The 12385-nt window shown below is 38.6% G+C and overlaps 1 protein-coding gene across 3 annotated transcripts in view; it reads left to right on the top strand.

Annotated features, from left to right (window-relative positions):
* The window catches only part of SEMA5A (semaphorin 5A), a 470062-nt gene that overhangs the window by 216935 nt on the left and 240742 nt on the right, over nt 1–12385 (top strand). For all 3 annotated transcript variants that reach the window (XM_004440053.3, XM_087443115.1, XM_087443116.1), the window contains one exon: nt 10271–10316. In XM_004440053.3, coding sequence (XP_004440110.1) covers nt 10271–10316 — 46 coding nt within the window. The remainder of the gene's footprint in view (nt 1–10270; nt 10317–12385) is intronic.

Raw genomic sequence — 12385 nt, 5'->3', positions numbered from 1 at the left:
ATTTTAAAGTTTTACTTTAGAATTAATCTGCTGAAAGCAGTATATGATTAAAAGGAAAACTGGAGATTTTTGTGAGATCAGCAATTCTGGTTCCAGTAGCCACAACTTCTTTCCGTTTTCCAAAGGGTGTATTTTAGTCAAGTTTACACAATTAAAGGTAACTCATGCTGAGTGGAATGAAATCAGCAATTAGGAGTGAATCCAAAAAGCAGTAGACCCCCATCATGCAAAGAAATCCGAGGTAATGGTGATGTTTACATAGTATTTACATTAATTATGACTTAGGGAAAGCAGCTAGTGATGAAAAGAGGGATGGTCCTTTTCATTCCTGCTCTCCATTTTTACCCCTACCCAACCTGGAATTTTTTTAAACCTATACTTTATGATTTAAATATTTTCTTTTGTCTATCCTTTTCCTTCTCACTGTTGGCACTGGATTCACAGGTGTGTGTCTTTTAAGATTCTCCTTATCTTCCTCCTCCTTCTTCCTATTCCCTCCTTTCCTCCAATAGGCCTTATTTAACACAGGCCTGTGATCTGTGTGAAATCTGTGTCAAAAAGTCTTCTCTCTGTCTGCTGGCTCTCTTACCTTTGTCCAATGTTTGCCAAACATCAGTGTACCTAAGTATCACCAGGGGTGTGCATTCAAAATTAAGCTTCCTCTGCCCACTGCTCTCAGCTCTGCTTATTCAGTGGGCTGGAAGGTGGTGCAGCAGTGTGTGCTTTTCACAAAGGGGTGGTCTACAGACACTCTCATGGGAAAGACTTCTAACCATTTTGTTCCTTTTTGTGTTGTAACAATCAAAATAATCTCTGTACTTTCTTCTGTGCTTGAGCTGGGGAGCAGATAAGCCTAGCGTCATACTTATTTATTTAGTTTTATATATGTATATATAGATATATATGTATATATAAAACTAAATAAAACTATATATATATATATATATTCTTCTGTTTTCCCAAATTCCATGAATGAGCCAACAGAGTGTGATAAAAATTAATCAGCCTCTTTACTTTGACTGTATATGTGCTACAATTTTTTAGTGCTGAGAGCTTTTTTCCTAGCCAGTCTCACATGGGGTCCCCCAGAATTTATTAGTTCCTGTGGTTCCTCTTTCATGACTCTTCATTCATCAAATGTTTATTGAGCCTACTTTATACCTGGAAGTATCGCAGGCATTGGGGAAATAAAGATGAAGCAGTTTCTACCTGATGAAGACCTAATAGCTTAGTGCAAGGGTTGGCAAGCTAAGGCCCCTGAGTTGGCCTCCTGTTTTCGTAAATAAAGTTTTATTGGAACACAGCCACACCCATGCCTTTGCACGTTACCTGTGGCTGCTTCCCAGCTTTACTGCAGAGATAAGTAGTTGGCAACAGAGACACAAAGGCGGAGCATTTGCTATCTGGCCCTTAAAGAAAAAGTTTGCTGACTCCTGGCCTTGTGCGTATGACAGGAACACAAACAATTAAATTTTCCATGGAGTCTGAATAAAGGGCCTGAAAACACCAAGAGTAGAGGAATGTGATGGTCCTTGGTGATGAAAAGGATGCACTGAGACGGTGCTCCACCACTTGGGCCTTGGAGATGCATTAGGAGTATGGCAGGAGGGAGAAGAGTCTTCCTGCCAGAAGGACCACACCACAGCAAACGTCACAGATCATGATGAGACTGAAAAAGCTCAGCTTTGGTGACTGAGAGGGGACGTGATTGTAGGTGAGGCCAGAGCTTTAGGTGGATCAGATTATGGAGAAGCTTGGACTTACTTCTCTAGACTGATGATTCCAAATCCTGCAGTCATGAGAGTCTCCTCAGAAGCCTTTCAAGAATGCAGATGTCCAGGCCTCTCTTCAGATCATTTGAATTAGACTTTCTAGAAGTAATGTTGGAATCTGGTTTAATCACGTTCCTGATGATCTGCTGGCTTGGCAAATTTGAGAACCTCTGCTAAAGGCATTAGGAGCTCAGGAAATTTCTAAGCGTACATATATACACGCTCAGATTTGCATTAGGAAGACACTTCTACCACGTTGTGTTCAGAATGTGCTAGAATTTGGAGAATTTGGAGGTAGGAACAACAGTTGGGGGCTATGGATCAGGTGACAGTGGAGAAAACAAACTTAGGCAATGATAGTGGAAATAGAGATGAGAAGTCGGATTTGAGACATGTTTCATAGCTGGGTTTGACAGTAGTTGATGGTGAATAGAATGGGGTGGGGTGAAAGGTGAGATTTGGGAGTGAGACTTGGGAGTGAGGCTTGTTGTGATGGCATTAGCTGGGATTGAGCATATTGGGAATGAGCTATAATTCTTTGATTATTTGAAAATACTGGAAAAAAACCCTCAGATTTTACTATCTCTGAGGATAACCTAGAAAAATAATTGTATATGGAGATAACTTGAAGAGTGAATATTCCTGGGAAAGCACTGGTTAAAGAAATCATAGAATAATTCAGCTGGTATTTTTTCAAATGAAAAATTATCTCTATTAGCTGAAAAATGGAAAGAGACAAATCAAGGGACCCACGAAAGCAGAAGTGGTGTGTTAAATTTAGAGCAATAAGTCATCATCTCTAATCTTCAAAACACTTAGAGATTTGCAAGTAATATTTACAGCATAATAAAATTTAAATTATCAGTGTGATTATTAACAATATTGATTAATAACTTTGCCCCTAAATATGCATATGGGAAAATGTTTTTCTGATTTTATATCTCTGAAATTTGCTAACAACATTGGTCTTAATTATTGCATGCCACTAAAAATCCATCTCTGTTATTTCATTCTACTTAATATATAATAAGAGACTCTCCATCTATTTATGTCTTTTAATCTTAGTATTAAAACATATGAGTGCTATTAAAATGGTTTGATCTTGCTTTAGGTACATTCTTTGAAACTTATTCCTAACAACCAAGACTTTTAAGGGGTTTGAAATAGGCTTTTTAGGATAGGGAATGAACTAAGCCAATACAATTCTGGGACAGGGAGTACTGGACACATATGGTAACAACAACAATAATAAAATCAGAATTATTTAAAAATTTTCATAGCCCAAAGTACCTGTATTTATTATTTTTGAGGAGGGTAGGAAAAATTCTGACTGAGGAGCTAGCTTGTAACATGACCATAAAATTATATATTTGTTACCATACTTAAAAATATATTAGCAAAGTAAAAAAAAAATTCACCATTCAAAAACTGTGATCTAAATATGATCCAACTGTTTAGATATAGAGCTATATATTTAGAATAGTTTGGTAATTTAAAAATTTCATTAAACTCCCCAAAACTTGTGGAAAAAGTACATGAAAGAAATATTTTTGGAATGGTTATAACCACATCGTGCAGTAAAGAGAAATCACAGAGAGGATGAAGCTGGGACAGGTACAGCTGAGACTAACTTTTCAGTTGATATCAGCTCTCAGACTAACCCAGATGGCGACAGTTTGAATGCAATGTGTGTTTGTTCTGTCTTCAGATTGTTTCATCATCAACCATGGCCTAAACTTTTATTAAACACTGAAAAATAATTTTCTATCATCATTGTTTAAAATGTTTTTTATAGATTTACTTGCTTTTCTGTCCTTGTTTTCTCTTAGTGAAAAATGCAAGACTATCTTTCTTAATTATTTGGCTTTCTTCTCCTTAGTTATAAGTCAGCCTCTAACCTACATGTTCAATAAGAACTTGGAATTTTCTTCTTTGATTTTATAGCTATATTCATCAGAGACCAATTGAGTTATTCTAAGAGAATGTCATTTTAAAACACCTGTATTTCATAATTAATGGAGGTCAGAGTTAGGTTTTATAGTGTCTCTAGATAAAATGAGTCATTTAGTTAATATGCTCGTGATGGCTCAACCTTTTCTTTAATGCCGGCTGAATTTTATTACTTTACATGAAGACACAAATGAACTTGGTCTATTCAGGCTGCACTGCTCCCTCTGAGAATATATTGTTGTGCTTGGTGATTTGTTGCTAGTAGGCCACTGGGGGATGTGATGGGACGCGGGAATGAGTTATTCAATCCTACAGTCAATAAGAAATAAACTCCGGTGAAGAGGGAGAAAGTGCACTCAGATGTCTAGTGGGGAAAGGATGAATAGGCTTCAAAATTGTTAGTTTGTATCTGCCAAATTTAGTGGCTTTGTGACTTGAATTATTCAGTCTATTGGATCTGTGTATTCTTCGCATATTATTACTCCTAAAAGTAATACGGTTATTACATTTGAATATGCAATGTCAAATTTTATTTCAAGACATTTGAAAAAAAGTCGGCCCATAACAAGGGAAGACAATCTCGTACTTTTATTTACTACAGCCGTAAAACTGAAACTTCACAGTATGGTAAACTCTTGCTCTGTATTTCTGTAATGAAAGGGGGAAAATGGCGATCTTGAATAGTTCCTCTAAGCTGTACAACTAATATACTCTAAGAATCTAATCTCTTAACCTTGTGCACCACTGCCTTTCTCCCTGAAGAATGACAATATTCCTTATGACTACCTATTTACATCTAGGGGTGTTATGAAGATTAATGAGACCACTTAAATGCTTTGGGTTGCTCAAAACATTGCCCGACTAGAGAAACTGACCCTGTCTGAAACATTTGGTTAGCATTCCCTCTTGGCTGGGAGCCAGAAGCACTACTTCTTCATGTTGGAAAGGTTGGTGGCCTTTCTCGTGAACCTCACATATATTGTTTTCCCTCCTCTGTGCACTCACAATTGCAAGATAAAGTGGTGGCCTCTTCTGTAATGCCCTAGAGAACAGCCACTTGCAGGGGACCATAGATCTTACTTTAGTGTGTGAGTGGCCCAACATCTGGGAGTATCAATTTTTTATTCCCTTTAGAAGATTTTCTTTCTTTTTGTAACCTTTAACTTCGTAGGTCGTTGACCTAAACTGTGATGGATCAAGCCGTCTTGAGAGATTTCAGATCCCTTATGTTGCTAGCTGGATTGGAATTTTTCCAAAAGCAAAAAATGTACTTGGCATATGTGGAACCAAATAGTTTGAGGAAAGGTTTTGAGAATAGCAGAATTCACAGTCTTTTGTCAGATTCTTAGGTTCCAGGGAGGTGATTAGGGAATTCCACACATGTTTCATTTATATTTCATCTTTTAAAATATTTTTTAAATAGTTGAAAATCATGATAGATAAAGTGAATACTGAAAGGTGTAATATTACATATTTCTAATATGGAAAGGTCCAGCAAGGCATTAAATTGCCTACTTGGAGTTTGTGCAGACCACACTCAATTTATTAAACAAATATTTGAAAGCACCTACCAACTCTTTGTCTCCAAAATCAAACAAATAAAAAACAACAAAAATGTAATTGACCAACTGACACAAAAATAGACATTGAGGCTATGCATGATTATAGATAGTTCCAATAATTCCAATTTCAAATTTTCAAGTCAGCTTAATCAACTGACTTATAATTAACAAATATTATAAGTAATTACTTAATGAATAACTTTTTACTAGTAAAGAATTATCTAACCTCTTTTGTATGCTGAGATTTTATCTAAAATTATTATGAAATATGGTACTCAGTTTCAAAAAATAAAAACACTTGAAAAATGTTTTTCAGGCATTTATTAAAATATGTCATGATAAGTCTTTCATTAGATGGCTGTATATTCATCTAACTCTACTGGTCGTTTCGTATATCTAAAAAGGATCACAGACATTTAGGTATTTGGGTTATTTAAACATACTGACATTGTATAGTTTAACTCTCTCATTTAATAAATGAGGAAACTTAGGTACTCTTAAAATAAGAATAGGCAGGCAGTTTCAGGAAGAATTCATGGGACATAAGGGAGAAGGGAAGCACCATTTAATCAGCTAGACCAGTAGGATTAACATGTTCTCTTAATTGGGAGACATATGTCACAGACAGATCACAGTCCCAGAGATAAGAATCAATTACCTAGAAGCAAAAGCTTGTCATTAACAGTGCTAAGACTTAAATTGTCTCAAAATGATTTGTAAGTGTACCTCTGAATGAACAATGAAGACATGAAATAATTGTACTGTAACAACTATTACTGTGTGTGTCTAAGTGCCTGTGTTCCTGTGTATATGTTTGTTTGGTGCAGGTGAATTTAGGAAGGGGACAATGGATGACTGATTGGTGAGGGCTTGTAGCACAATGGGACAAGGGACACCAAGGTGGGGGGTTTGTTTCATTCCTAGGACTTTGTCTAAACCCTAATAATCTTGGATAAATGACACTGTGCCTCTTAATTTGCAGAAGTTTCCTCATCTACAAATTGAGGGTATATGCTCTCTACTGACAACTTAGCTCTAGAATTCTTGGATTGCATGGTTTTTTTTTAAGATCAAAAAAATTGAGGATGGGTTAAAAAATCACCAACTTGCATCTTGTAATCCAGAAAATACCAAAGGAAAAGTACTTCTTTTCATTAGCATATTGGACATGGTGGTGATGGTGGTGGTGGTGGTGGTATCTCATAATTACTGTGATAATTTTCCTAGTAAGCATGCCCCTCCTCTCTGCCCCTTCTGCTCACCTATTGAATGCCTCTACCACACTGACTTATTACTGATGAGATGGTTGTGAGGGCGCCATAGTTCTCAGGTGTTTGGGGAAGGAGGAGTAGATGGCTGAAATCCACTGGCAATGGCTGGAGTGGGGCGGGGTATCTTTACAGCCTTTTGGGACCTGAGAGGCAGAAAAAGAAAGGTTGACCATTAGATTTGCTTGGGGAGATGTGGATGGAGAGTGTGGCGTATTTGTTGTCATAAATCAGTGTCTTCCTGTCTTTATCCATTTGGGGTACTATGATGAAATACCACAGACTGGGTAGCTTATAAATAGCAGAATTTCTAGAGGCCTGAAGTTTGAGATCAGGATGCCAGCAGGTTAGGTTCTGGTGAGGGCCCTCTTCCAGGTTGTAGATGGCCATCTTCTCGCTGTGTCCTCATATGGTGGAAGGGGCTAGGGATCTCTTTGAAGTCTCTTCTTTTTTTTTTTTTTGTGAGGAAGATCGGCCCTGAGCTAACATCTGATGCCAATTCTCCTCTTTTTGCTGAGGAAGATTGGTCCTGAGTTAACATCCATGCCCATCTTTCTCTACTTTATATGGGACACCGCCACAGCATGGCTCAACAAGCAGTGCGTCTGTGCGTGCCCGGGATCCAAACCTGTGAACCCCGGGCCACCACAGCAGAGCATGCGCACTTAACCGCTTGAGCCACGGGGCCGGCCCCTGAAGCCTCTTTTGAAAGGCACTAATCCCACCAGGAGGGCTCCACCCTCATGACCAAATCACCTTCCAAAGGATCCTCCTGCTAATACCATCACCTTTGGGGATTAGATTTTCAACATATGAATTTTGGGGAGACACAAACATTCAGACCATACCATTTCCCCCATGGAAAACACTAGAAAACTGGACCCAGGTGTTTTAGAGAATGATCTCTATGCCTCCTTCAACCCTCTCCCCAAGTAGACAGAGGACTTTGAACTTTTCTTTCCAGCTGGCCTGCCCAGAGCTCTACAGAGCATCAGGGACACTACCATTCTCTTTCCTCAATGGTGTGAAGGCACTTCCAGCCCTCCCTTTGTATATGAGAGCTGCCTTTCTAGAAAGTTCCCAGAGATAGATACTGTAGTATGGGCATGCATGTGTGTGTGTGTTTGGGGGCGCGGAGAGAAAGAGAGAGGAAAAGAGAGAGAGAGAGAGAGGGAGATGGCTTTGCAATATCATCAAAACTCTTAGGTAATCCACTGACCAAAAATATGAATATTGGGGATATTTACAGAAAAAGTCTTGAAAGATCTGATGAGTTGGAAAGAATGTGATGATTAGGTCCAAGAACCAATGACCAAGATAAACAATGTTGTCTTCTTTTCTAAAACTCCACTAGGGCCACCACCATCCCTACTGACAACAAGCCCCAACACCTGAACACCCAGATAATTGCACTTGCTTATGCCTGTAGCCTGCAATTGCTGGCAGCCAGGAATGCTGTTTTGTTCTCTGTGCAGTCGAGAACAAGCTGAGAATTTCAGTGTGTCTGGAAATTTTAATATTTTTCATAAACTATCTAGAAGTAGCTACTATTAATTGACTGGTTACAATGGGTCAGACACCATTCTAAGTGTTTTCCTTGGATTTAAACCTCGTGCCCCTGATATGACTACTAGCTCCATTGTACAGATGAGAAGACTGAGACATAGAATATTGGAGGTTGTATGGTAGCAGAACTTTGGCTTTTGCACAAATTTTTTTAACCACTAGAAAATGCTGCCTCCTGTAGTAGAGGGACAGTGACCACTGGCAGCTTCCTGCAGCCAGGAAACCAATTTTGAAACCAGAGTGAGGGTAGGTAGTGCGTTATGGGTAGTAATTGCCTCTGGTGCCACGTGTAAGCCCCTCATCTGAAAGATTTATGTGTGTCTATAGATTTCTAGCTTCTCTTGGAGGAGTCATGCTGGTCTCTATTTCACATCAGGTGAGAGCTTGGCAAATCTTCAAATGTTAGCTAGCCTCCAGCGGCGCTTACCTTGGCAGCTTGACCGCACTCTTTCATACGTGCACCGAGTTCACATTCCTTCCTCTGCAGGAAAATGTTTCTGTTGGAAACCCTGCCTCTGCATGGTGCCTGACTAAACAAAAATAGACTCTGCTGCCATATTTCCTCCTCAAAGGCATCCTTAATCTGGTTCTTCATAGAGGGCTATGACTCAACTGTAATAAAAGAGGGGAAGTTTTCCCCACTTGGCTTTATGATAGAGATACTATATGCCAGGCAACACTTCTGGGAGCTTCTCTGGTGTTATTTCAGAGATTACATTGGAGGGTAGGAAGAGTGTGGTGAAGAGGCCATTGTAGTGGTTTGGAGGAGTGCAGGATGGCAGTACCCCCATGGTGGGGGACAAATGGTGAGAAACCTGAGTGCCCAGGGAGGATGCCTGGGACTCATGAGAGCACCCTAAAAGTGAACGTAGTCCCTTTTCATCATCCAGCAGTGTGCACACACATGCTCCTGGATATCAGCTAGTACTGGCTATAGCCATATCAGCTAGTACTGGCTATAGCCATCGCTATTGCTTTGTGCTCCCTGTCTCTATCCACACCATTGGGATGTTTCTTGGTTCTCTCAAGGCTATGCCCTTGGCCTGACTTGGCTGTCTCTTGTCACTTCTACTGGGACAGAGTGTCCACTTCTGCTATCTACTCCCCTCCCCAGATAGTGAAAGTAATCTGCTTGTGTTTCTTGCTAATGTTGGGAAAATTCTGCTATTCTCTTAGTTTTGTAGAAATAACCTTAGACCAGGCCATTATAACAATTCTCTCAGCTTCTCAGAGACCCCTTTACACACTCACGGGTCTGCTTTCCATTATATGTCCATTTCTCCTTGCCATTATTGTTCACACCTGGGCTGACATTCATCCCTGGAGTGCTACTCCTGCTGCCCCAGCTTCTCATCTGCATGAAGTTAAGGAGGTGTTCGTTCATGATTTGAGTTAGAGGCCAAAGCATCTTGCACAAGGGAGCCCAGTTCATTGTTTTGAAAGGCTACAACAATAGAGTCCAAAGCCTAGTGTGACTGATATTGATGGCTTTTTCCCATGCTCTGCTGATCTCTATTGCCTATTTCCCTGTTCTTTCCGGTTGTTGAAAACTGATAGTCTCCTTTTCTCTGATTTCCTGTTTCACACTTGGGCAGCCAGAGACTCTTTCAAACCTTGATGGCAGACCATCAAGTTCAGGCTTCTAAACTTAGTACACATGGAATCCATCTAACAAGGCAGAGCACTATAATACCCAGACCATTGTTGAATTCAAAACCTAGACGTGTTTTAATTATAAAAATGGTGAATGTAGGTGATCTGTGAGAATGAAGATGTGTGAAGAATGGTTTTATAACGTCTTACTTAAACTCAGTTTCAGAAGTGAATGCCCATGTCCTTTTGTCCACTCCACACAGATCAAGAGAGCCAATTAATAATTTAGATAGACCTTAGTATCTTCCCCACACCCCCCACATACTCACACCCCTTATCCCTTAGCTTTCTCGCCAATCTCAAATATGAGTCCGTTGACATATTGAAGGCCTCTTTGAACTCTGAGGTCCAAGGAAAACTGGTCTAAACACATTCTTAGCAGGAGGATGCACTGGAAGCCAAAAATCATTGTCTTTTTCCCTTGTTCTCATAATGTTTATGAACTGTAATTTCTTGGAATCTTTTAAAAATAAAACTGTTGTCTTTTTGTATTTTGTAGAAACTACCTCTTCAGGTTACAGCTTGAGGATTTGTCTCTGATCCAGGTAGGTGCAATTTATTTTTCTCAAGCTTTCATTTTCCATCCCAATTAGCTCACTGTTTGAGGGGATGAAGACAGACGTATGTAACGGTATTAATCAAGGCAGAGCAGGGCTTCATTTCCTCAGCGGCTCGGGCCACAGGACTCCTGGCTGCCATATTTAATGTGAGTCATCACTTGCTTTGATGACCAATTAGCCTTTTTCCCCTGCTGTGCAGCCCCTCTTCTTTTTGTGGGCATCATCCTCTTTTACTCTGCATCAAATGATAGATAATTCAAAGGACATTTACTCAATGTCTAGGAGCCACCTTTTCTCCCCAGTTAGAATAATCATTGATTATTCAATTTGATGCATTCAGCAATCATATTCTTGTAAAAATCAACCCTCTTAGAAAAATACCTTTGTCTCCTATTTATTGTTTATAATTGAGTAAGTATGAATATATGGGTTAAAAACCACACATAGCCAAGAAAAAGTGATGATAGATAAAAATTTACCTACTTCTGTTTTTGCATTTTGGAGAAGGAGCCTGAGATCCTTATGCTTGAATGGAGTATTTATTTTAGTGCAGGTCTGAATCCCAAAGGCCCACTTTCACCCTCCAGTCTTTTAGAAGGGTCTGATAGCTCGGGTCTCCTGGAAAAGCAGAGGGTTTAACATGAATGTCTCCTTCACCAAGATTCTGGAACTCCCAGTGCAGCATACCAGAATCCTTGGGCTGTGCGTAGTTTGCAAAGAGTTCTTCAATTTTAATATCACTCTCATGTATTAGAGCTCTAAGAAGTGATTGGGGAAAACTTTATATTATTTTCTTCTCTTTGTAATACTGGTGTTTGTGAACATTAAGGAAACTTTAGAGCTAGGATTTAATATTAGATCTATCTTTTATTCACCAGGACCTTAAAATAAGCCAGTCCCACAAGCAAAGGTAATATTGGTAAAAAGCAGTTTCAAAAAAGCTAAAAAGTGGTTTCAAAGACTGATAGACATGGATTTGTGTTCTAGCTCCATGACTTCCAGCAATTGTGAGTTTTCTTATCTGTGAAATGGCCACAAAACTCTACTGTCCCCATACTATCATCGCTAAAAATAAAAAGTAAAGCCTACGCAAGAGATAAGGCGTAGTAATTTCTCACCAAGTGTTAACTGCTTTTGTTTTTTAAAAGTGATAATAGTAAATAATAAATTATTATCATAAATGTTTCATCACACTGGGTAATGAATTGTATTTCAGCTGCAATTTAGTATATAACTAAACTCTTTAAATGAGTTCATTGGTTGGTAAAATTATGAATGTATTAATAAGAAATCAGAATGATCAACAGTTTAACCAAAATACTGTTTTAAAGCTCTGATTTTAAATAATCTGTTATAAAAAATATACATCTTCCTATAGATAGGAACTATATGGATTATGCTCATTTTGATTCTTATAGTATAATATATTATTTGGCATATTGTGTGTGTTAAAAAAGTGGAATGTGCAGATACCTGTGTGTACAAATGTATATTAGCATATACATATTCATTGACGTCCTAGTTTTCCAGCTCTCCTGGCTGAGAGGGTATAGGAGCATTGTCATCCCAGTAGCAGTGAGCACACTTAATACACAGTGTTTGATTTCTAAATTTAATTCTACACTAAAAGGAACCAAAGTTTCTTAGAAAAGTAATTGATTCCAGAGTTTGGGCAGCGAAAGTCCCAGATAAGCCTGGAAGATCTTGTTTTTTCAGAAATTAAGGAAATATTCAAAAAATGATGACAGCGTGTCAAAAGGACCTAGGAGCCACCTTGAAATGGGCTCTCTGAAGAAATCTAGGACAATTTGATTGTTAAAATAAATAATGATAGTATCAGATTATAACACACTGAATAAACTAAGAATCCATGCATATATACTAACATAAAAATAAATGAATGAATAAACAAATAAGGCAGAAGGGATGGCTCTTCCTTACCGTAAAATGCCAACTAATAAATATTGAAGGAATGATTTAATTATGAAATTATCATTTGGCAACCATCGCTAAAAATTGATTCAGGCAAAAATGATCAATGGATGCTAAAATTT

This window comes from Ceratotherium simum, chromosome 18, assembly GCF_057802395.1.
Source record: "Ceratotherium simum simum isolate JZ-2026a chromosome 18, ASM5780239v1, whole genome shotgun sequence".
NCBI lineage: Eukaryota > Metazoa > Chordata > Mammalia > Perissodactyla > Rhinocerotidae > Ceratotherium > Ceratotherium simum.
Note: the sequence above shows the minus strand (reverse complement) of the source record. Positions and strands in the feature narration are given on the sequence as shown.